The 27,676-nt window shown below is 35.9% G+C and overlaps 1 protein-coding gene across 1 annotated transcript; it reads right to left on the bottom strand.

The window, feature by feature from the left end:
• Positions 1-17,391: 17,391 nt before the first annotated feature.
• LOC106140785 (E3 ubiquitin-protein ligase RNF115) lies at positions 17,392-27,676 on the bottom strand. Its single transcript, XM_060948438.1, has 7 exons — positions 27,429-27,676; positions 25,061-25,231; positions 23,631-23,686; positions 23,055-23,194; positions 21,681-21,842; positions 20,760-20,957; positions 17,392-19,629 (listed from the first exon to the last, which is right to left on the bottom strand). Exons 1-7 carry the CDS (start codon positions 27,510-27,512, stop codon positions 19,382-19,384), a joined length of 1,059 nt encoding a protein of 352 aa, XP_060804421.1. The 5' UTR covers positions 27,513-27,676; the 3' UTR covers positions 17,392-19,381.

Genomic DNA, 27,676 nt, shown 5'->3' with positions numbered 1-27,676 from the left:
CAGAAATTGGAATGGTTAACAAATTTCGTGTGCCATTCAGATGCAGTAAATTTTTGATTGTACAAAATTTTTTGATCTATTCTTTAAAATAATATAATGTCGAATCCTAAAAAGAAATGTGTCGTTTTAGCGTTTTATTAGTAGGTATTCATAGCAAAAAATATTTGTAAAACCATCAAAAAGTACCTAATCGAATTCATTTTAATTCGAAATCGAGTAAAAGTACCAAAACAAAAGGAGTGCAAAACGAAATTCCGCGAAATTTAAAGCCATCCGCAGTGCAGCTATCATTGCCCGGCCGGCTAGCATTTCCGGGCTCCGTCCTAACTGTGCACACACTGTACCCTCATCATTCTACTCACCCACACTAACACACACACGCACACAAATAAAACCTCTTTGAAAACTCCGCGCACGCCGCCACACCCCCAGCGCGTACCGACAGGGCGGCACTCACACATAGAGACCAATCTAGGAAATCATTTGAATGTGTGCGCGCGACGTGTCTATACACTCGATGGTTTGATAGTGTGCGTGGAAAATGTCGTGTACGTACGGAATTTTAAATCGCTGTGTGAGTACAAAATGTGTGTTAATGTTGGACTTCCGCGTTCTGTATTTGTGTCACGCACACACGCGCACTGCGCGGGGTGCATCGACTCCTTCCTGCTTCGGGGCAACAACCCCGCTCTGATTTATGTCCGTTCGAAGGTTCGCGTGCTATTGTGACGTTTGGTCTCCAACAAGTCCGTTATTGATACAACCCCATTAGGCATTAATGAGGTATCGAATAAACACCGCCATGGCAAGACTTTCGGTGTAATTAAATTTGTAATTGCTGACAAAAAAATTGTAAATTTATTGGTAAAATCAAAAAGAAATTATTGATTGGACCATGACATGGAGTAACTAGGACATGGAACATTGATAGGACTGAAGATTTTAATTAATTAAGATGTGCCTCAAAATACTTGTATCCATAACCCTAAAGCTGTAAGGAAAAAAAAAGATTAGACATGATACGGTTTCTATTTCCAATGTCTTTATTTGGCGGGAAAAATACTGCATTTTCCCGCCATCCGGAAAAGCGCGGTGCAGACTCGAAACATCTAGAAAATCAATAACGTACAGCCAGTGACAGAAATAGCATTAAACTTGTTAGTCTAAGGTCTACTCGCGATTGAATATACTTGTATGAATAAAATCACGCCACTTTCCAGACAGGTAGGTTAGATATAGTATACTATATCTTTCCACAATACTTTTTTTACCTTAGTATTACTTATATATTTTAATCTAACTGTACCAACTTAGTAGGAGTAAACATTATTTTAGATGCAATTATTTTTTATAATGTTGACCGTGTTGTTTTTTATAATGTTGAAATCACTTTCACATGGATGTACGTCGTAAAAGGCGACTAAGGGAATGGCTAATAAAATTGAAATTCTTCTTGTAGGCGCCGGCTAGCAACCTGTCACTATTTGAATCTCAATCCATCATTAAGCCGAACGTGGTCTTTCAGTCTTTTCAAGACTGTTGCCTCTGTATACCCCGTAAGGGATATAGCCGTGATTATAGTTGTCTAAAGTTGTAATTTTCTATATTTTTTGTAATATTTTCCAGAAAATGGTTGCTTCTATGTATGTATTTTCCAGGCGTCATTTTGAAATGGCTTTTAACCAGGACAGGCGGTCCGGGAGAAATGTAGTCTGAGGTACCCGTCCACAAATCACCGAGACCTGAGTTGTGAATCTCAGCGGATAGGGCAGTTGGGCGACCTATTTTGTACAGGGTATTTATCTTATACATATAATAAAACAGTAAAAAATATTTTTGTCTGTACATTTAGTATCTTTGACTGAAATGGATAGAGGGACACTTATAATGAATAATAGAAAGCAAATTTTTTTTTTTTGTCTTTCTGTCTGTATCACGATTATCTCCGAAAGTACTGAACCGATTTACTTAAAAATTTCACCAATTGCTTTGTTTTAACTCAGAAGAACATTCAAAGTTTGTTTCATCAAATTCGGTTCACAAAAAAAAAAGTTATGGACATTTGAAGGCCTCATGCCTTGAGTTCATTCAAATGTCGATAACTTTTTTTTACGCGGACGAAGTCGCGGGCAACAGCTAGTTAGTTATAAAATAAAAATATTAATTGAGAAAACCAAAATTTTGGGTCTCCTTTTAAGCAACTACATGTTTCGCCAGTGGTACCTACCTAATATATATTGCATGTAATGAAATTTTTGTAATAATTAATTTGTAAACATGTATGATCACGTCTATATCTCTTGCGGGGAAGAGAGAGCCAACAGTTTTAAGAAGACTGATAGGCCACGTTCAGCTGTTTGGCTTAATGATAGAATTGAGATTCAAATAGTGACAAGTTGCTAGCCTGTAGCCTAAAAGAAGAATCCCATATTTAAAGCCTATCTCTTAGTCACCTTTTACTATATCTACGAAGAAAGAAACGGAGTGGTCCTATTCTTTTTCTATTTTTGCCAATCAAGGAACCACACGACAAAACTAAGTACTTACAAACAAATATTTATACTTACAACCAACAAATTTAACTGCCCCTATTTATAGGGTCGCCCCCAAACTACCTCATTTATCATAACTAATACTTGCTTAAGAATAGCACTCGTCTTCAAAGAAGAATTCGGCCCTTCTTGCAAGTTTTCCCCCGGCCATAGCTGACCCCACCGTGACGTCATCTTTCACAATTCATCGTTACACAAGATGTTTACAAAGTTCGGACGAAATGTCCACCACGCTCATGTTTTCCAACCTTCTTGTGTAACTTTGTAACAAGTTCGAACTTGTGTTACGCATACTTTTTGCTAATTTTTTGGATAGTGCATAGTTGCAATTGATTTTTAAAATCAGCCGTGCGGTTCCCGGCACCAATAGAAAAAAGAATAGGACAACTCCATCGCATTCTCATGGATGTCGTAAAAGGCGACTTAGGGATATGGATACTTGGGATTCCCCTTTTAAGCGATCCGCTAGCAATCTGTCACTTTTAAATGTCTATTCTATCATTGAGCAGGGTTGGGCGTGGCTTTTCAGTCTTTGGATGACTGCTGGCTGTGTCTACACCACAGGGTATATAGACGTGATTGTATTTTATGTTATGATTTAAAAAAGGACAAACATTTCTAGCGACTGTAAAAAACTACTAGGTTGCATGGATTGTTGTCGACGCCCGCCGAAATACACTTCGTGGTCGTATGAGCGGAGTAGACATCCAATATATGTTTGTATAAATAAGGTGAAACTGAATTTATTTGGGATAATTTGTAAGTACACATTACTCGTATGTAATTTAATATTTATACTTATGTCACGTCTCTATCGCGTAGACAGAACCAATAGTCTGGAAAAGATTACAGGTCTACGTTTAGCTTGGATTTTCAAATAAAGTATTTGGAACAAGCCAGATAAAAACAAAACGAATACTTTCTTTAAAAAAGTTGATACTGAAAAATAAATTTTGTATTAGATTATGCATATTTTGTTTTCTTCTTTTTCTATTATCAACATATAATACATATAACAGAGCAGCACAACGTTAAGCTAATGTTTGCAATACGCTTAGTCATTGCTGGCTTTGTTTATATATGCACAAAATTTTAAAACCGTCTTCTTAGGTTTTTGACGATTCAAGTCTCGTATTTACGTAAATCAATTAAGAAATTAATAAAATTCACTCGAATACCAACACATACGTATAAATATTTCTTATTAAACCTTACCCTTATGAGGGGTGCCCTTGTCAAAGAGCTAACAAAAGTGCGATCTCCTCCCGTCTGCATTGACCACAGACCACTTAGTTAATAGAGAAGACTCAACAAAAAAATGCAGGGGAAAAAAATAAAAGAATATTTTAAAAGTCTGCACGAAACACAGCAATTTATATTAAAGTGAAAAGACTTAATAATAACTTATACTGTCGTATTTAGTACCACTTTTTATGTGGTCGGCACTGTATGTTAGACTATAGTGTAGTTTGTTCCGCCGCTTCTTCAACACATGCGTTTTGGAAGCGGTAGAATCTTACCATAAGTGATACCTTGTATCCAATTTTGAAAATAAATCTTTTCTATTCTATGTTAGACTATGACAATATAACCAATTCATTGGTCATTTCATCAGAGATTACTTACCCCATTTCTACTCATCTCCTTTACACTGACAATGTAAGTACATCGGGATTTAAGTAAGTATAATGATACACAGCGGCTTCATGCGACTGCGGAGTAAAAACAAATTTTAACCTAGTTAAAAATAATTTTTTAACTCATTTTAGTTCTTATATAATTGTAATAAAAAATAAACTCGCCCAATGTTAGATGTGATTCAATTAGACATAAACGCGCATTTGCTGTTTTTTCCCTCCGTCACCGTCACGAGTTACTTACTTCCATATCTATTTAAATGTTATCATTGGCTGAATATTGTTCCAGAATAAAGAAAGCATAGAATATAATATTAGTGATGTTTTGTTTGTTTGTTTGTAAACTCTTTATTGCACATAAAAATACATATAACAAATTTCAAAACAGTTATTGCATTTAGAAGAATATGTACAATGGCGGACTTATCCCAATTGGGATTTCTTCTAGTCAACCAAAATATATAAATGAAAATCCATTATTCATAATATTAATTATTTGTTAAAATAATATGCTTTAGTAACCACCCACAGACAATTCGGAAAATAATTTGTGTCGGAGTATGTCTAATGATGTCCAGTTTTGATTAAATAAATATCATTTAGATACAACCAAATCTTATTTAGGTTTTAGCCTAGTATTATTTGCCCAGTTTTACGTACCAAGCGAAACGAAATACCTTATAAATGCAATAAAAAATTTTGTAAACAAGTGAGTAGTTCGTTACATAAAATTAACGACACTTAGATCAAATCAAATCAAACCACAATAAAAAAAGAATATATCTGAATGCGTCAGACTGCTTGTGTAAAATTCTGTGTTATTTTTATTTTCGCTATAGGCAACATAGGTCAGATTTACACACAGACAGATCAATTTTAGGTCCGTATATATACGGATAGACTGCAGCGCGAATTAAATATTTAATATCGGCGAGGGCCGGGCTAGACGAAGCTTTTTATCCACTAGTTTGTTTTTAATGGGTTTTTTATTAGGGTTACTTTGCTAGCTTTGTGAGGCTTTATTTTGCGTCCAGGGCGCAAATGAGGAGGACTATTTTGGTGTATACTAGGGGAGCAGCCAAGGGAAAGGGGTGGAAACAGCCCTCTTTGTTACTAATTACTGCTTAGTCTAATTGTTGGCCTATAATCATTACTGGTCTGCAGAATTCATGAGACAGGTGGTGTCATTTCACTAGCACAGAGTTCCGTTTTCGTGGGAACTGAGAAAATGTTACATACACGTGTATTGTATTATATGCACATATCTACCTTTATCATTTCCGAGGTACATATATATATTGCCTATAAAGCTTCAATAGACTTGAGGGCCATTTACAGCTGGATGGCTTACGAGTAATGGAATTGAGATTCAGATAGTGACAGGTTGGTGAGCTTGCTAGCTCATCGCCTAAAAGACGAATTTCAAGTTCTGATGTTTTAATACATACATACATATAATCACGTCCTTAGTCCTTCAGACGGAGCCCACAATCTAGGAAAGACGGAAAGACCACGTTAATTTTCACGTTAATAATTTTTTTTCCCGTAAGACCAGGATGAGACCACACTTGCCTTAATCCCTGCATACTTCTATTACTTCCACATTCATCATCCACACATCTTTTTATAAATTTGGTGTGAGAATGTATAAGAGTACCCGAAACCGCAGAGCTTGCATGAAGAGAGTTATGAATGTGGATGAAGCGAAAGAAGTATGCAAAGATCGTGGCAAGTACAAAGATGTAGTCTCTGCCTACCCCTCCGGGAAAGAGGCGTGATTTTTATGTATGCATGTAGAATGTGATTATTTAAGTATTTGTTTTTTTTTTGTATTGGACGGCCTCTGTGGCGCAGCGGTATTACGCTTGTCTGTGACACCGGGGGTCTCGGGTTCAAATCCCGGCCAGGGCATGATGAGAAAAGAACTTTTTCTGATTGGCCTGGGTCTTGGATGTTTATCTATATAAATATCACTACATAGTATAAAACAAAGTCGCTATTTTGGTCTGTTTGTCTGTATGCTTAAATCTTTAAAATTACTCAACGGATTTTGATGCGGTTTTTTGTAATAGGTAGAGTGATTCAAGAGGAAGGTTTTTATGTATAATTTTTTCCGAATTTTGCACCCGTGCGAAGCCGGGGCGGGTCGCTAGTTTATTATAAAATATAGTATCGTTGAGTTAGTATCTCGTAACACAAGTCTCGAACTTCCTTCGAGGCTAACTCAATCAGTGTAATTTGTCCGGTATATATTTATATATTTATTTTTTATTTGTTCTGTACATAAAATAATAGGAGTACCAATTAACTGTAAGTTTTGTACCCACTTGCCTTCTCTTTTACAGTTTTATCCTTAAGGTCCTTCATGGCTAACATTTTGTCATTATCACATTATCAATATTCCATCAGTTGGAGACAATAATTAGTTTTCACCTGTCCTGTTAGGGACTATAACGGTCGGCGAATTCGATTATAACGGCCAAAAAGGTTACAATCTAATTGAAAAATTTCAATTCGGACTTTATTAAGTAAAATAAAAAATGGATGATATAAATATTTCTAAAAGTTGACCGACTGTTAGCACTAAGTCCACCTATTATACCTTTGAGGCTCGCTTTTATCATTTTATTTGACAATCGAATTAATAGGTACCTACGTTATTACTATGTTAGTGCTTTAAATAATTTTGTGGTATGCTAGAAACATAGTTTGTAAGATTGATGGTTGTTGCACTAGTAGAAAGTATTCATTTCCTTAATCCCCTTTCAATCAAAATCAAATCAAAAATTAGTTGAGAAAATAAAGAAATTTTTGATTTCATTTTTGATTGAACCTCTAGAAAATGTCAGTCATAGTACACCCATAATAGAATTATAAAAGACAAAGATTCCCTTAATAATGTTCACATCAAAAAAGGTTGCCAGTTGTCTTTACTTGTATTACCTATATAATGTATATCAGTCTGTATACAAAACTCGGTGAGTCACTACGGAAGGCGAGCCGAGAGGCAGACGACGCGCCAATATTTGATTTGAGCGCGCAGACACTATGCCTGTGGTCCACTGAAAGATATACAGTGAAGCGAGAAGGAAACCACCCTAGACCAATGCAGGTTGTCCCTTACAGGACACTCTTCATATCCTCGGAAACGTGCATATAACCTTCACACACAACTTTTAATCCATCTTTTGTTTCACATGTGTTGAGATCTTGCATTCTTTTCTTATTGTCTGCTGTTGGTGGACAGTGTAGTGTAAATGGACAGTGTATGAATGGAATGAATGTTATATAATATGATTTTAGCGTTTCGATATTCAATGACTTTGTTATAATTGAATAAGAGTTTGTTCCAAAGAAGTATTGATAAAATTAAAAATGTCATAAGGTACGCTGACATTAAATATTTTGTAAATGGACATTGTCTATGTTTAAGATTTTTATATTACGCATAATTAAAACTTTATAACAAGGGGCAGATCTCGGATCTTCCTGGTGCCACACGGAGGGATCTACTGTTCTTAAACTGGGCTGTAGTTGAAGAACAGTAGATCCCTCCGTGCGGCACCAAGAAGATCATCAACTTGGGATACCTACCACTAATCTACCAAGTCTGGCTCATATGTAAAATATCCATTGAAATAGGATTTGCTCTCAATAATCCGATTGAAATAAAATTAACTATAATGCAAAAGGTACCATAGTATATCTACCTGTGTGACACCAGGCGCTCATAGCAATGTTGCACTCTATCGGTTTCAAAGGGCCGCCAACCGTACATTTGCTTTGCACACAGGAAGATGCGCCTCGTTCCCTGGTGAAGATCAATATATTACCTCTCCCAACACCTGCTAGCCTGGTATCGATACTTATTCTGTAATGTTGGTTTGTTTCATTAAACCAAACAAACTACCTACTTTAACAATCAGGTGTGTTATACAATATATCAAGTTTTACAGGGTAGACAGAGCCGAAACTCTCAAAAAGAAAAACTCTGAAAGGCCAACAGTTCAGCTTGATGAGATTCATATAGCGGCACCATTTGGAAAACCATTATTTATTTTTATGATGTTCAGATAAATATGGAAAAACAATTTTATTTTAAATCTACGACTACGCAGGCATTTAATACTTCTTAAAAATGAACAAAATCCTTTTTCAGATTGTCCTAGATGTTTTTCTTTATTTAAAAATCGTTAAAATCTCTATGATTTTGGAACTTGTTTTTTCACATAAATATGAATAAGGTCAAGAAACTATAGTTAAAAGTAAACGTAAATTGTTCAAAAGAAAAATAGGGGATAATGGATCAACTTCTATTGTTATTTTCCTGTCACCCGCGCTTTTCAACTTGAAAAATTGAAAAAAACCTGATACAATGGACGGTAAACGTTTTGATCACGCATAATTTATGTATTTGGGGTCTGATTGATCAATACAGACACGATACGTCTGCGGGTTAAATTTATTTGTATAAACAATACACACAGATTAATAAAAATAAATAAATAAATACAGGACAAATTACACAGATTGAATTAGCCTCGATGTAAATCCGAATCTTGTATTACAATTCTAGGTAAAAAAAATAACTTCAGCACGTTTTCAATCGACTGCAAAATACCGGTCACCTTAGGCGCCGCACTATTGTGAAAAGAGTCCCACGATTCATTTTCAGCCCACTGTACCACGCGAGCATTGATTGATCGAGGGTAATGACCCGCGATTTGAGCTTACACGAACTTACAACTTTTAGGGACATAATTCATTTCCGTGTCCCAATTAACATAATATTGAATTATTCATGGTTTTGGCAGCTAGCGCTGTTGTGTCAGGAAATTTTCTTTAAAGTATAGATGCGAAGTCGGTGAATACTTGCTTAAAGTTCTACGCCATGCTTAAATTATCATTTTTACGGAATCCCTAACTGGACTCTTAACTTCACTCTCTTTACAATCTCTCTAGATATTTTTTTCTTTTATTTCATTATTTATTTAGAAAGAGAGGGCCAAAAAGAGAGAAAGCCAATATGGGATTCCCCGCAAAGGATGCATTGGTCAATTGGGAGTCGCTTCTTGTAAAACCTTACCCAATTCGGGATCATGGTCAAAGGCATACCTCGGGCTCCACTCTAGAGGTGAGGATGTTACCGCGAATAACTTCTGGAGGAAAAAAAAGGAAGTCTGAGATAAGGAGCAGTTAACAATATATCGAAATCCAAAAAAAAAAAATCGTCATTACGCGAATTTAAGGCAAGGTTTCTCATAGGGTAACGACATCAGACAGAAATGGGCTTGACGTCATGTTAGCAACTGGTGTGAAGTAATTTTGACCTAAATAAGTATTTATTAAGGTACCAGGCTATTCTCCGTGACTTCGCTTCCGCGCAATTTCCAGGAGCAGTCTACATCCATGTAAGGTACTCCTGTCTGTCTGACTACATCTTTGCATTTGCCGCGATCCCTGCATACTTCTTTCGTTTCATTCACTTTAATAACTCTCTTCATGCAAGTTTGTATCGAATAACCCTGATTTTCCCTTTGATTCCCGTTACCTATAGCATGGTACCGACGCGACCTGGATTCGCCCCTCGTGACCCCGGGACCATGAAACGCGAGTAATACAATTAGACACCATTGATGACTCAGTCATAATGTCCAATGTAGGGGTAGAAAGATATATAAATATACTAGAAAGCGACCGCGGCTTACGGAAAATCTCGTTAATTTCCGTTTCTGTTTGAATTTCGGGCAATCTTGACTAATTTATCCTAGACATATTCATCCTTCATGCCAAATTTCAAATCACTTGATCCAATGCTTTGGACTGTGTGCTGATATTTCAGGCAAAGAGTTGCTTCTTTTATATAGACTACCGACCCGCCCCGGTTTCGCACGGGTAGCATAGATATAAACCTTCCTCAAAAATCCCTCTTTCCAACATTTCAAACAGGAACAAAATCGATCCACTACTTTCAGAGATTACCGCTTACATATAGACATAGAAAAAAGGGGAACTTTACTTTATAATATGTAGTAATTGAATATTTTTGAAGATTTTAGAAATTGAGCTAACCCCGAAATAAGTTCTAGACTTGTAAAACACTTATTAAGATAAATATCCAAGACCCAGGTCTTTAATTTTTCATCATAAACTGACTGGAGATTTTGTATTATTTTTTTACAAATAGGTAAGTACACATCTATCACTCTCAATTGAAAAAATATAAAACTTAGTTTGTTTTATATACTTTTAGTAATTATACGCTTATTGAGATATAAAATACCTGGTATGTAACATTTAAATGCGGTGCCGCACTGGCAAAACGTTTAAAAATAAAAAAAATAAAACAGAAATAATGGTGCTAGAGCGAAACCACAAAACGAAAAGCTGTGAGACCGAGTGGAAAATTTTAACCCAGAATTTTAAATGTAGGTAATTTTCATAGAGAAACTAGAAGTGACGACTTAATCATAGGGGTGATTATCCTTATACTACTTTAGCTTGTATATTTGTTACTAGCACGTCCACGGCTCCGCCCGCGTAGCACGAAAATTACCATATTTTCCGTTCCCGCCGGAATTTCGGAAAATCCTATCTAAGTGCATCTCTAGACCACATAAAGAAACTACACGCCAAATTTCGAGACCCAGCGGTTTGGGCTCTGCATATGTCAGTCGTTCACTGTATTATTTTATTGAGTTAGATATATTATTTATTTTTATCGCAAAAAAAGTTTATAACAACATTTATAAAACCAAGAAATACAATTCTAAAAGCCAATTACAGATGTATAATGATCAGGCTTACGGTTGGCGCGAAGGTAGGTTGAATATATAGAAAATTATGTACAAGGTTATTTTTACTTACAACTTACTTCGATTGCAATTAAATATATATTAAAAAAACTCGACTAGTTATTTTTTTTTTACTGACATGCATGTAACATGTGTTGATAGGAAAGATATTTTGTATTTAACTTTCATTTAGTTAACTTCAACTTGTACGTAAAGAGAGAGTTATGATTTAATTTAATATAACGAAGTGATTCAACCCATGATATAAGCGGCGTTAGGGTTCAAAGTGAGACATACTGCGGCCTCTTCAGCAATGCAACAACAACATTCTAAATACAATTACCTCAACTGAAATTCCTCCTCCGATCCAAACTTTACAATTTATGCGTCGGGTTCAAATAAGGCCATGATTGACAGGTCGTATCCAGTAAGATTAACTCGGCTACCTCCTTTACGCCTCTGGTATCCTAGTAGCGAGGGTGCGATCTATGGGGAACATGACCCAGTTTTGAAGGGTCTACACCATCGATCCATGGTAGCTTGGGGTTCCGACACGCTATTTCTATTTCACATAATCGCTTCTGATTTATTTAATGGAGGGACAGTGTTGCGTTACATGACCCCTAAGGGTGTCATGAATCTTGGTGCCGTATTGTTTTGTTTACTGGATATTAAACATCGTCCAATTAAAAATGTATAAATAAAAGTATTTTGTTTATCCATGAAATTGATTAAGTGCTCGTATTCTTTCATTTGTATTTTACTTCATTTGCATGTGCCCAGCTATTCCATATGTAAGTACATAGTTTATACTATTAAAGTATATCTTTAAAATACCCAGCCCTACATTCAGGTTCGAAAGCTTGTAGTTAATTAGTAACTCAAATATCAGGTAATAATAACATCTAACACGTAAAACTTAAAAAGTTCTTCATAAGTTGCTCTATTATTTATACCCGCACCACACAAAGCTCCCACATCTGACAGACAAACAATGTAACACTATTAGTAGATGCACTTACAAAAGTGCACGGGCAGCAGGTGCAGTGCAACAAACTTACGGATCGGCTACTCAGCAAGGTGCACTTCTAATCTGCAGTATAAATAAATTATTTCAAATGACAGCACTCAACGGCCCAAACATTGTGTGGAAAGAAGGATCAAAATATTTTCCTGCGTTGGGGATCGGTTCCTGGATTCAAAAGTATTTTTTCATATAAATCCAAATAACCTAAGACTACATGTAAGCCATACCAAAAGTCTCGAACTAACTTATACGTCCCGTAAAGTAAAAATAAAGGAAAAATAAGTTAAAATAAAAAAGCCAAGGTGTTTATGACTACTTTAGTAGGACTGAGCTATGAAAACAATATTTTCAAAGAAAAAACTTGCTTATAAGTTAGTTGGCTTTGATCCGAAAAGAGGCCATGACAACTCGTTCAAACCTGGTATTAGCTGTAATAACAGATGAAGCAGGTGATGAGAGGAGAATTTCGAGATCAAGACTCTGGATTCTACTATAGATGGATTCTGTGACTATAATATCTTTCGTAATAAAGAGATATTTGTCAGTAGGAAAACGTTCAGGAGATAACTGGGCCATCTCATTCACTGTGGCTCACCAAACTAAATTTCTGCCCGGATCATGGGTCCCTAAATTCGGGTTACAGGCTCCTTAAATCTTTAAATAAATAGGTCTAATGTAATATGAGAAGAAGCACTTTTGGTAGTTAATGATTTGTCAAAGGCAGACTCCAAAACTCCCCGTTTTTTGCACATATCAATTTAAACACTTTCTTCCTTAAAAAAGTTAAAGGTGAGGTAAAATGAATCGCAATTTGGAGAAAAATAATAAGATTAGGCTTAAAAGTGAACAGATAACAGATATGACAGATAATTTGGGTGCAAAACCCGAGTGCAAATGACTACAAAGACGGTCAGATTGATAACAATCTCGCATAAGCTTTCATCCAACTTTTTGATATCATTATATCATTATAGTAATATTACTTCATAAAATTGACGAGTCTTTTGTGTTTTACATTTAAATTCTTGTTTCACCGTCAGAGGACCGATTCCATTGAAATTATATTGGCAGTTAATTCTACAAATTGGAATGGCAACATAACCTAACCCAGGGCCGTGAGGCATGTCTTTGACCTGGTGCCAGGTTGCGAGGTAAACAAAATAAAAGACGCGCGAAACGCAATTATGGCCAAAGGTGCGTGCGCAGCTGACGGCGCACCTGCCGCCATCTTTTCTTTTTTTTCACTTCTTTAACGTCCAAGTTATTGGCCTATTTTTTATAGCGCAAGCTGGTGGGACAGCTGACGCGATATTAAAAGCCTTTGTTACCGTACGTTGACTGAGAAATGCCACCTTAAGGTTTCTATCTTCTAGGATAATAAAGGATGAGGCAGCTGCGCAGATTGAAAGGTTTAGGCCAGGTGTGGGCGCATCCACGTGGTTTATATTTTTTGTTCGTTTTTTCGGGTCTTTATCTGCGCTGCCAGTTCTTAATGCCGGCGGATATGGATAATGATAACAATAATTTTGATATTATGTTGAATACACGATATGAATCAATGCTTGTCAACAGAACTGTCCGATTAATATTACTTTACAAGTTTCCACGTGTGTACATGGTTCAGTATTAGTCTCAAAGTTTTCTAATATTAAGTACAGAAATCATATGTAGCCTAGATTTTTTGCTGCTAAAACCAATCAAAAATTTAATCAAATGTGGTATCGTTATTATGGATTTTTTTGCGAATTAATGTTTGAAAATGAAAGCCAACTACCTACATTGTATAAAACGTACGCTTACGAATATTTAATATGCTAAATACTTGTTGTAAAATTTTGAAGACACTATTCAGCGGATTCTCACTCGCCTTCGCCCTGATAAAAACGATACTCATTTTTTTATCAAGAACCGCTGATCTTCCTCCGTATAATGAAACGACAGCAATAACTTCCCTTTGTTGACCGCTGTGCCCGGCACGCGCACGTGACCGCGCATCTGCCTCCCAATTTACCGTCCACGGCCTACCTGCATCCATTATCAACCTCTTTGCGCCTTCTCGCCGCCTAGTACATAGTTTGCTTGTCACAAAATATTTTCGCTTTTAAAAATGTATGTGTATGCAGTTTACCTAAAGTTAGCCTTCGAAACTGTGTCTAGAACGGCTCAGTCTGCCCTGTAAGGGATAACGGCGAGATTTATCGTAAGTCCGATTTAAAATTCTTATTGGCACACTTCACTTTAAAAAAGATATCAGTTAGATATGTACCTTAATGATACAAGTTACACTATACAGCACACGTTTATCCACATTCACAATAATACGTTATTTTTGTAACGAATAAACTCAAAAAAAACTTCTGGAATTATTTTCACGTTATTTGGCATTGGCCAATTTTTTCCTGAAATTTCCCACGGAAGCGGAACCCCGCGCGAAAGCTAGTGGAATATACGTATGTACTGTGTTATGTACAAATTAAATAATAATGTTTTCCCATTCAAAAGTGCGGTAAGTGCAAAAAAAAAAAACTAAACCTTTCACTCATCATAAATGTACAAGTATTTCAGATTGCATTATTTGCCTTTAAAGCTGCTTTCCTCTTCAAAGCAAATTATTCCTTTCAATGCTGTTACCGAAGTTGTAAACTATTGTTTTATGCAAAATATAAAGATACATATAGATTTTCAAGTTACTTTATTATCAATCCCAGCAACTTTGTACACTTGAGCAAATAATATTACAAATGAAAATTATATGGACCTGCTGCTTCCAGTACGACATAATTTTGTCTCATTCGCGCCACGATCAAAACCAATAAATGATACTTTAATAAATAAAAAAATGTTCTTAATACATTTAAAAGACTGGTTACAATAGTGGTTTTTATATTATATATATAAACATAATACATTATAGTAAATTCTGGGCATTGTTACCATCAACTTAAGGAACGTCTAACGAACGCGCATACATTAAAAAAATAATAAACTATTTTGTTTGAATAATTTTCCATTATATTTACAAATCACATCTAATAATTTTAAAATAATTGGACATGTTACTTATAATTTATACAATGCATAGGACTTTGTTACGCTAGTTAAAAATTAGTCCAGTTGAAATATACAGTAAACAGGTAAGTTTCGGGAGGCACCACTGACATCAAATATGGTACTAGTCTATTATACACTCAAAATGACCACTAAACAAGCATACGGCCTACAGTTATACTAAAAATAATATAAGAACAAATCACACAGATTGAGCCAGCTCCCAAATAAATTTGGAGACTTTTATAAACGAATACATCGCGTTAAAGGCGAATTAGGAAAAGGCTAATAAACTTGGGATTCTTCTTATATGCGATGGGCTGGATAACCTTTCACATTTCCATCATTCAGTTATACAGCTGAAAGCGGTCTGCCTTTTCAAGACTGATGGCTCTGTCTAAGCTGCGAAGCATAAACTTGTGATTATATGTATGCAGATTGCATGCATTGCAGACACATGCAAGACCTAGTCAATCTGAAACGATCTTTTTCAATCTTCGAGGATCGAACCCGTGACCTTGTGAGTCAGAGATGAGCATTTTATCGTGGCCCCATGAACAAATAATATACTAGCTATTGCCCGGGCTTCGCTCCAGTGGGAATTACCATACGGAAGTACCCTCTGCACAGAGTATAACACGCCTCTGAATGATACATGAAGACAAATCTCTCTTTCTCAGTGTAATTTTGTTGCCGGCGTAAATATATAAACAAGGTTCCACCTTATCTACTATTGTTATAAGTCCTGTTATTGACCTATATCTGTACATTTATATCGGTGTATTATTAGTACCTTGCATTTTATTTTTGGGCCACAAAAAGACCAAATAATAAGACACTTTTTATTTTTAATCTGCATGTTTTTCGCAAATCATGTGAGAAGTGATATATTAAATTTGATGTTTGTGTTTTTCTTATATTGTACAATGATGTTTACAATTTTAAATTACGCACGGACGAAGTTCACGTGCTAAAGTAAATAGCCTTTTGGATGCGGTAAATTCTAAATAATAAGCGTAAATTGAAAATAAATGTTTTTCTATAAATATAGGTATGTGAAGTACGTAGCAAACCATACATACTGGACATAAAAACTGTTTAAAACATCTTTCATACGCAAACCGTTAGACGGATTCGTACGAAAATTGGCACACTACTTTTCAATTATCACATAAATTTTAACGCGAGTGAAACCGCGGACTTGTACTACATTTGGAGTCAGTGGATGACACCCTATATGACATTACATTATGGGATTACAAGTTGTATCAAAAAATAAACCTATCTTGAATTTATGACGTAAACACTAGAGAATAAGTTATAGCTTTGAACATAGAATTCTAAATAAAACTATAAAAGTAGTTCTGGTGAATGTGATGACGAAATTGATGGTTGAGAAAGGTTTCTTACTGCGATTGAATTTTGAGGTTTGTCAGCTATACAACTTGACAGAAAACTGGATGCGATGCATGACGAAACATGATTCCTGAAATAAATTCAAGTACAATAACAACATTTCTATTGTCTAATATTATTCCGATTATTGTGGCTCATAAATATTGGGTACTATTACTAGAAGGCCGATTCCATAATTAAGTGACATCTACGTTAAAAAAAAACCAGCTTTGTCTAATGATTTTGAATCTTATTTCAATAAAGTTTAAAATTTTAAGCCCACGATATGCGCGATATACGACGAATTAATCAAATGTAAACGTTCTAGGCATGTTGCGCGTAGCGGCGACCAGTGAGACGACACACTATCTTCTCCGATAGAATCCCGCGCACTACAAAAGACATCATCAAATGTATGAGTTAGTACGGCGAATGCCACACTAGCTCCCGTAGCACGGCGCCAACTATCGCCTTTTCACTTTTTATTATGACGTGAAGCAGGACACCGATAGTTTCGGATACAAGGCGTGGAGAATCGCGAATAGATAGATAGATAAAACGTTTATTCGACAATGCTACAAACACAAACAAATATAACAATAACAAACAATATGTAACGAATACGATTTATAACTTGTTCTCTGGTCGCAGCGACGAACGTAACTGCCCGTGGTGTCGCGCTTATTTTATTGCCAGGCTGTTTTGACTAATCACACAGTTTCACTCATATCATATTGAAATAAAGTTCAAAATCGCTAGCCAAATTGTTCGTGGCGCCATCTACCGGCCAATACAGTATTTCTCGAGAACAGATAGGCCAGAAAAACATACGGTCGCAAGCAACCAGTCTCTTACATTGGAATTAGATTTGAGTCACGTCTGATAGAGGTACATTTTACAGTGGCAAGTAACAAAAGGTTTTACTAAAAGGCTCAATATATGAATAAATGGATTTATTCTTTCAAAACTGGGCAGCACTGAACCGTTGCATTTTGGCGAGTATTCGGCATTTATAACATTGCTACAATATTTCTTTGTCCTAAATTCACTAGCGCATATCAAGTGGCAGAAAAAAAAACAATATTTCCCATCTGCCAATGTATTCCGGAAACATAAATTTAACTTTTTTCGCCTACAAATATACACCAAAGTACCCTACAAGTGGTCTAACCGTACAAATGATCACTGTTAATAAATTGTTTAATCGCAAACAAATGCCTAAGTTACGATTTATATTTACAAAATTTACATCAAAACTCAACGTAAAAATCACACGTCAGCCCATGTGGCAAAAAGTATAAGTAGCTATACAATACATTAAAAAAATCGGGCATTGTTTCACTGTCCCTTTGAAAACCAATCTCCTTATACGCCATCTTGCGTAACTATTATGGTAAACTGTCAAACATATAAAGGGCAATGGTGGTTTTGTTTTATAACATTAGTAAATATAATTCGCGAGGATTTTTTTAATATTTTGTCATACAATTTATTTACACGCTTTTTTACTTTTGTACATGTCGAATCTGCTATCCTTTTCCTTCTCGCGAAGTCATTTACATTCAAAAACGCCTCAACTTACATGCTCTATTATTCTATTTATTTTAATGTGATTATCTTTAGCTACTATGGTGGAGCCTGGAATTTAGATATTTAAACGTGTCCTTTAGTCGCCTCTTACGACATCCACAGGAAGACATGGAGTTGCCCTATTCTTGGCCGGGAGCCACACGGCAATCATGCTGTCTTTGTCTAGACAATTACATAGTGAAATAATAGATAGTATAAAAGTAAGAAGTTGGTGATTTAGAAATATTATATTGTAATATAGAAACTACTTTCTAGTCCTACATAGTGAATGATTTTATGATTATATGTAACTATGATTTGAAAAACAAGAAAATTCTGGTACATCAATAAGTTAAGTCACTTATTTTTTTCAATAAATTAATTTATTTTTATACATTTGCATATACTAGTCAATAACATAGCTTCACATACATCTAATGGAAGTGTTTATTTTTATACATATTTCATATGTAACAGGATGACGAACAGACTACCATTGCCCTCGATTTGACACTATTTGATAAGTGTATTCTATGCAGCGATACAAATAAAGGCACACAACTTTTAACAGTTCATATATATGACATACTGTTACCCTAGAACTTCATTATATATTTATACATATTAACACTCGTACAATGGTTGTATTCATAACAATATTTTTTTAAGTATACCTCACTTTTCGTTTGTCCTTGAAACAAATGTGTTTTAATTTAAATGCATTCATGAAAATCTATACTTTCGTTTTATGAATTTTTAGTACGTTATTTTAGGGTAATTCATTACGCCAAAACATGATATAAATTAATAATATACATACCAAAAATTTGGCGACGTTATAGTTATTTATTCTAATTTCATTCGTGTAATTTCTCACTAGTTTTTATATTATATCATATCTATCGAGTAGTGATTATGAACAAAACATTTTATCTTTATTTTGACTAAATTAGTTAATAAAAGCAGAAACGATTTCCAACAGATTTTCATAAAATACAAGTAGTATTGAATTAAATGAAATGTTTATGCAAATTTGTTTCAAGCCCAAACAAATACATTAAGAAATAAATTAAACATTTTGTTTTTATACAAAAATAATATAATTTATCAATGAATAAATACTAGCTATACCAGTCTAGTAAAATTGGAGACAATTCATACATAAACTCCAACATACAGACAAACAAGACTAATATTCTCAACGCCGACGCCACTTTTACCAGGAGGTAATAACTTTTGAGAAGTCCACTGAACAATCGGCCGCACGAAGTCCGTACACTACTGACACAGTCCACAACACAACCATTGCCGAGACGCGGGACCGACACGAGTACCAGGCGCGCATAAAGTACTAAGAAGTTAATCGAAGTCAATGTCCATGTTGTACTGTCGTTCTCTATCCGAGTTGAGGGAGGTTGACGAGTTAGTTGTTGTGCTAGAATTTGTGGTGGATCTGGTCTGTGGTGCCCAGACCCCTCCGGCGGTGACGGAAGACGCCGTGGACATGGAGGCCGAGGAACTGCTGGTGTCGGCCGAGTCCCACGTCTGCGTGGCGCCGCGCCCGTGGGGGATCCGACGCAATAAAACGTGGGGAAACGACGGGGTACCTGGGTTCAAGAGGAAATTGTTGCTATTATATTTATATATGACTACCTTCTACTCGCTGCTTTCCTTGCGTTAATTTAACGCCGTCTACAAAAAAGCGACGAATTTAGCGTCAACTTCAAAAGAATACAGGTTTCTTGCAAATCCCACGGGAACTTTAGTTTTTGCCGGGATTAAAGGTCAAGACGATCGGTAGATAACCCGTGAAGAGGTAACAAACAAATCAACTCACTTTCGCATTTTTTATATGAGTCGGGATACTTTGTAGTCTGTTTAAAAATAAAACCTCGTTTAAAAATAAAATTTTTAGTCGCGGGCGTACAGTCAATCAGAGAAAACCACGCAGCGGATTTCAGAAGAAATGTATTTTCATAGGCTTTTATAATACAACCAGAGACTCACTGTGGCCGTGTCGTTCTCCTTCAACCGGCGCGGCGTGGAGCGGAGCTTCAGTCGCGGGTTTAGTCATCAGCAAACCCAAGCAATTGGAATGGAGAATTCAAAATGTACTAGGCATTCATAATACAACAAGAGATATATCTACTCACAGTGATATTGTTGTTCTCCTGCAGCCGATGAGGCAGAGGAAGAGTTTCAGACGCGCGAATATATTTAAATAATCCTACTAATATTATAAATGCGAAAGTTGGTGAGTATGTCAGGATGTCGGTATGGATGTTTGTTACTCTTTCACGCAAAAACTACTGAACCGATTACGATGAAATTTGGTATGTGGGCAGCTAAAGACCCAGAATAACACAAAGGTTACTTTTCATCCCAGAGTTCCCGCGGGATTGATAGGGTTTCCATGCGGACGAAGTCGCGGGCGGCCTCTAGTAGCTAATATATTTGTATGAAAATATTTTTTATTATAAATAAGAACAGGGTCACCTGATATAGGCTGAGTAAACTAGTAATTATGATTTTAATGTCTACTTAAGTGGTATATGAAGTGATTAATGGATAATAATAAATTGATGACACAAGATGTTATCGTAAAATGAAATTTGGGTATAAAATAGAGAATTTAGAATTTAATAATATCCTAAAGGCTTAAAAACGATTTCCTTAGCCAATTGGAATGGAGAAAACATGTACTAGGCATTCATACTACAACAAGAGATAAACTAACTCTGTTCTTGTTCTCCTGTAGCCGGCGCGGTCGTGGTGGTGGTAGTGGTAGGGGGTGCGGGGGGCGGTGCTTCAGACGCGGGGGGTTCAGTCAAGAGCGAGCGCCGGCATATTGGACACGTCGCGTGGAGTTGCAGCCATGGTGATATACACGTCGAGTGAAATATGTGGTCACATTCCAGCCGGGACACTGTTTCACCTGTAGGTAAATGCAAGTAATGGATGTTAAACATTTTAAAATATGAAACACAAATTCTTCCCGCGTGGATCATACACAGTTGAAATCCGGAGTGAATGAATTAACTCGCATCTGGTTGGAGACCAAAAGAATATAAGCCAACATTAATTCAATAAAGAATCATTGTATTTAAGATCGATTCAGAATCCAAGCGACCAACCAACTTTTCGTAGAAATTGTATAAAATTAGATAAATATGAAGGCTTACCATCATAATCGACGCCATCCCATCGGTCGTAAAATCGGTTTACGTCCTTACCTCTCTGGAGAGAAGCCGGGGCGCGCTCTTTGCGACCATGATACGGACGACCGCGTTTCTTGATAAACTTAAAAATTATCTTGAAGAAAAAAGAATAGGACCACTCTTTCTCTATCCCACGGATGCCTTAAAAGGCAACTAACTAAGGGATGGGCTTATAAACTTGGTGTTCTTCTCATAGGCGATGGATTAGCAACCTGTCAATATTAATTACAAATTCAATTTTTTATTTTCATAACATGAGTACAACATACATAGTACATGAGTATTAGATTATTAAGGCAAATAGCTGAACGAAGCCTATCAATCTATTCAAGACTATTAGCTCTATCTACCCCGCAAAGGATATAGACGTAATTATATGTATGTATGTATAGAAAACATACCTATAAAAATTACAAAACAGGGTAAAAAAGAGGGCTCACCAAGTTGAAAGTTCTCCCAGCAAACCGAACACGACGTATTCGCCGCCGCTTGCTCCTCTGTGACCGCCTCGCTGGGCAGCGCCGCTATTTGTTCCCGCGGCAACGGGGGCGGGCCCGCGTTTTCAAGCTGGCCTAATAGTTGCGTCACTACTGCGTCTAAACCTGTGTAGTGCAACGTGTTTATGTGAGCCTGGTATGTATGTATCATGGAAATTTGTAAAAGTGAAATAGGAGTAACAAAATTGGTGTATTCCATACAGAGTATTATGTAAGGCCATTCACATATAGAATTCAATAAGTATGGCGCCGACCCCAATAGGTTTAAATCTTTTTTTAAATTGACTAAATGCTACTGTATGCTACTACTGTTCCCGCGGCAAAGGCGGAGAGCCCGCGTTTTCCAGCTGCCCTTATAATTGAGTCACTACCGCGTCTAAACCTATGTAATGTTTATGGTAGCCTGATAATTAACTGTGAAAGTTTATATGTTTATATCTAAAATCATAAAGTACATAACCAGGTATGTACGATAATCACAACATCTGCATTACGGGCGGAGACATTATTATTTCAAGATTTTGTTAATACAAATTCCAAGTTAAGAGTAGCAAAATGCTAAAAATTCTTTTCTCTGTGTAGACTTTACTGCTACCTGCTACTCTTTACTCGGAATTCGTATAAAAGACCTGAAAATAGAAATTACAAAACATGATATACAAGAATAAAAGTTAAAGTAAATTTCAATAACAAATTGATTTTAAATTTGTAGTGTTATTAAATAGAAGCCACACAGGGTAATATCCCTAAAAAAAAATGTTTTTTTTTAAAGTGTGACCATATCATATTGTTGACAAACACATACCCTATTTAGCTTACCCATGCGAAGGTATAGCCAACAGTTGGACCGGCAAGGTGACCACTGTATTACCATTCTGGTAGTCAGACCGGAACACCAGCTTTACCCAGCACATTCGCTGATAATAATAATTTATCATTAAGTCTGTGATTTTATTCTCAAGTTTTCTATAATGTCACAGAAATAATTATGGCCAAACTAAACTTCAAACTTGAGGGTAATTTTATGTAAAAATATGTTTTTATTACTAAGCTAACGGCATATGGCCCACCTACCACTTATTATCACGAACTTTGACAAGTATAATAAATTATGTCATCATGTCTGATTATCAAATAGACGGAAAAATAAAATTTTGTTTTACTCATTTGGACTAGGTAATGTTACAGTCACAGAAATCAAGAAACAATATCCCACAGATCCCTTTAGTCTTAAAGACTTCTCAAAGAAAGTCGCAAACAAACACACAGTTCACCCGATCGAAGTACCAGGACAACATAAGAATGAAGCAGCCTCACCCTCGCCGCCGAACACGTAGTCTCCCGGCGCGCCGACCAGCACGAACGGAGCCCCGGCCGTGACGGCGCCGGTGGCGGGCCGGGCTCCACCGATCATCCACACCAGCTGTTCCATTAGCGTCTCCCGCCGACCCGCGCCACTGAAAACAATCAAAAGCATTTACATCTCCCTCTTTCCCTAAATAATATACTTACATCAAACATAAAAACACGTTTTGATTCCTTACGGGATAGACAGACCCAACAGTTTCCCAAATACTGAAAGGCTACATTCAGCTGTATTGCTTATTGATCAAATTGAGATTCAAATAGTGATCGCCCAAAAGAAAAGTTTATTAGCCTATCCCTTAGCATATCCTATCCGGTATGAAGGCTCCATCAGCAAACTAACCAAAACGGGTATAACCTTCAGTATAAATTTTATAGTTGAGTGATTTAATTCACTCTGTGGGAACCCCCGACAAACTTTACGAGTTTAGGTAGGTATAAAATTAGATGAACGCACACAAATATATAAAGGAGGAGAAGATATATATATTTTGATATGAAAACTTATTAAATAAAATAAATATTTACCGTAGTCGACCGCCAGACATGAGAAACGCCAAGTCGTTCAACATAGGTGGAGTGCTCTGAAACATGAACAAATCAATAATTTAAGATGATTTCTTGTAGAATTGATTTTATATTGTTTGCCGACTACATTTTAGTGACAATACTTAATAACTAGATAAACCTTATTATTTTAGAAATGCAAATCCAATTAATTTGACGATAACTTAAATGATACCCACAAATAAATATATCTTCTGTTAATGTCAAATCACAAACGTTGAGCAAGTTAGCGGAACTTTCCTATTTGTATAAAATATATTTTTCTCGCAAATATCACCCTTCCTGGGGGCATCCCCAAATTAAACTATTAAATAAACCAAGGTTTGTCTACAATCACAACAATCTATGAGAGGATGGATGTCTCATACTATAAAGTTCTATATGTTATCATTATTTTTAAGAGCTTGCACCAATTTTAAACTTATCAAAGCCTCAAATATATTTCAAGCGAGATATTTTGCAATTAATTTGTAGAAATAACGACAATAAAATAAGACGCATCGTGGAATTGATAAGGCCATTCTCTCATAAAGCTGATAAGGCGACTCGTCACGCCACAAATTACGTTGTTACACAATGTGGTTTTCACTTCTCATGATAAAAATTATAATGGCAAATTTTGTTCAAAAAACAATTAAGGGAATAAAAATTGAGGCCTCCATCCTATGCATTGCAAGGGTAACCAACCCCGCATACCTTGGTGTCGGTATTTAAATTACATAAAGCCCGTTATGCAAACCACTTCTCGTAGACGCGTTGGGCTACTAACCTGTCAGTATTTGAATCTCAATTTCATCATAAAGCCACACAGCTAAACGTGGCTTTTCAGACTTTTCAAAACGACGTGCCTGTAGGTATATATGTATGTAAGAAATAAAATAAAACAATCTTGATACATATTTTTGTTTGACAATACATTTTAAAATTAATATTTAACCATGAAAATAAACACGGTAAATACCAAAAAATGGACCATACTCTATGAAGGATATAAATAGACAGATATGAATAGACCTATACATTTTCCCCACATAGTTAGGCTGCCTTTCAAATCCGTTTTATCATTGTGACAGTCTTCATAGTTCTTAATTGCATGGATTATAAAGGCATTTATAATAACGGCAATCTAAGTGAACGAAATACATTGCCTGACTTAGGTACATATCGATTGCAATTGCAACCTCAAACCTCTGCAATGTGAGAGAAGAATTCTTAAATCTTAGTCATAGGAAGATCCTAGATTAAACGCCCGAGAGCATAGATAATAATAAGTTACTGTATAAGTGGTAAATTTTCATGTTTGAACTTATTTCACAAAACCCGATATACTTACAATAATTTTTATAAAGATTTTGTGTTTTCTCAATTGAAATTATAGATTGTTTATTCACCTGATGCATGTCATCCAAATCGTCAAGGTTGCTAACATCGTCAATATTGCTCATATCATCGATATTGCTCATGTCCGCATCACTGAAGTCATCCCCAGAGAGGGCCAGCACCTCAGATTCATTCTCCAGCTGCTCAATGAAACCGCTGGCACAATATGGACATGTGTAGTCCTGTAATGACAAATATTTTTTTTACAAGAAATATCTTTGTAGTAATAAATATAGTCTCTGCTTACCAATCTGGGAAAGATGCATCATTTTATGTATGTTTGTCGTTGCTTCGTGATATTTACTTGGTGTTATTATGCCAGCCTCATGTGCCTTGTGGGTGAGGTTCACAAGTGACCGGAAAAAGTGGAAAGATCTAGAGGAGGCCTTTGTGTCTACAGGATATGCTGATGGAGACTGATGTGTTTTTATTATAATTGTATATGTGTAATTGTAAATCTGAGAGTCCCCAAAAAAGGCTTTTGAAATTTTAAATTGAAAATTATGCCAGCCTCATTGTGAAGAGTTGTCAGTCTAAGGAGTTGTAAGCTCTTTAAGGCATCACAACTGTCCAGAACAAATAAATATTTTCATATGTTCCCAGTAGCAAATTAATCTGCTTTGTATATCTTTTGTTTAACAATTGTTTTTCAATTCATATTATGCACTTTAGATATATGTACTTACATAGGATACCTTAAGGTATCTGGAAAAGTATGATAACACATTTCACATATAATCACATCTATATCCCTTGCAGGGTAGACAGAGCCAACATTCTTGAAAAGACTGATAGGCCACGTTCAGCTATTTGGGTAAATGATAGAATTCAGGTTCAAATAGTGACAGTTTGCTAGCCCATCGCCTAAAAGAAGAATCCCAAGTTTATGAGCCTACCCCTTAGTCGCCTTTTACGACATCCATGGGAGAGAGATGGAGTGGTCCTATTCTTTTTTCTGTTGGTGCCAGGAACCACACAGCACACACAAGTATGATAGATAACAAATGAATAAACCTGAAAAGCCAACCACAGCCAATCAAAACTTTAATGTTAAACAATCAGTTCTAACTTTTTCATTTTGTGACTGATAATAAATTGAATTTCCTCTCTGCTCTTATTGGATTAAAAATATTTAGATTGACTTAACCCACAAGGTGTTAATATACAAATGTATGAAAGATGGAGTTTTTGTGTACCCCCCTAGGAAAAAGGGGTGATTATTATGTGTATGTATTTTAAACAAAGGGTTTTAATTGGAAATCATAGTTATTGCTCTATTTTGATATTTGTTTACTTCAAGATATTATCATTAATTACAAAACCTTTATCACAATGACAGTCATAAAATGACCTGATTAAATTAAATGTTCTTTGGATAAAAGTATTAGCACCTTTTATTCCACTTATACAATATATATATTAAAGTTTTGACAAAAGTCACAAAGGCTATGATAATATCCAACAGTCTGGTCTTATAAGCCACATTCAGCTGTTTGGCTGGCAAACAGGTTTCTAGCTCATTGCCTATAAGAAGAATTCAAAAGTTTATAAGCCCATCCCTTAGTTGCTCTTTATGCCAAGAAAAAGAGATTGCGTAGTCCTATTTTTTTATTTCTATCGGTGCTGGGAACGACAAAACAAATAAGTTAATAAAATCACATTTATATTTCATGTGGGGTAGAGCCAACAGTCTTGAAAATACTGATAGGCCACATTCAGCTGTTTGGCTTAATGATAGAATTGATGTTTAATAAAATTATAAATTACTATGTGATGAACTGTCAGTAAGAAAATTATTGAACCATGCATATGCCACCAATGATTTAAACTAGATTGTCAACAAGATAAGCATAAACTTTGCAACTGACACCTAAATATCTAGGTAGTTTGTTATCTGCATGAAGATATTTTTAGCTGCTTGGAGCTTCCTGAAGTCTCTGTTTATAGGTACTACAGCATGTCAATGACAAAACAAATTGCATCACAAGAAATATGATGTACTACGTATGACCAATGTCTGCACAGGCAAATTTTCAGTCAACGTGATCGCGACGTAATGGCAATGTTTACATGAAAATCACTGACATGTCACAAGCAAACTTGGAAGCAGAATTCAATCCTTTCGTCTTAAATGTAATAGAATAACCGAAAAACATTGTTAACAACCGTAAACCCAGACCACGTACCGGCTGCAGCATTCAAATATGAAATTGCAATAATATTAGTCATGTACGCATATGCAGATTAGCTACCATTCGGCAAAACGATCAATATAAAATTATCAAATGACGACCTTGACATACAAGGAACTGAAACTGATGAAAATTTAAGTTTCTTCACGTATATTTGGCTAAAATAATTCAATTTATTGATTTTTACCTGCAAAACATCTTCAAATTCTATGTTACACCTGTGGCAAAAGAACCGAGCGGTGGATCTTCGTTCTACCAAAGCATCACCCATTCCTAATGATTATTCACAGTTTCACACAAACGAATATTTAACTTTTTGAATAAATGCCGAGAGATTGTGCTTTCAAACTCTGAACAAAAATTTACCAATCGCCATTTTCATTTTTTTGAGACATGCACAATCTATTTTTTTTTTTTTCACAGACTAAAAAGCAA

The sequence above is a fragment of the Amyelois transitella genome, chromosome 16 (genome assembly GCF_032362555.1).
Source record: "Amyelois transitella isolate CPQ chromosome 16, ilAmyTran1.1, whole genome shotgun sequence".
Lineage (NCBI taxonomy): Eukaryota > Metazoa > Arthropoda > Insecta > Lepidoptera > Pyralidae > Amyelois > Amyelois transitella.
This window is presented reverse-complemented; position numbering and strand designations above follow the sequence as displayed.

Excerpts from the sequence above, each read along its gene's own strand:
- LOC106140785 (XM_060948438.1), bottom strand. The coding sequence starts at position 27,512 with ATGGGTGATGCTTTGGTAGAACGAAGATCCACCGCTCGGTTCTTTTGC. Across the intron at positions 23,195-23,630 it reads ATGTCTGGCGGTCGACTACG|TGGCGCGGGTCGGCGGGAGA; the intron begins GTAAATATTTAT and ends GATTGTTTTCAG. Across the intron at positions 20,958-21,680 it reads CTGGGAGAACTTTCAACTTG|GTGAAACAGTGTCCCGGCTG; the intron begins GTGAGCCCTCTT and ends ATTTACCTACAG.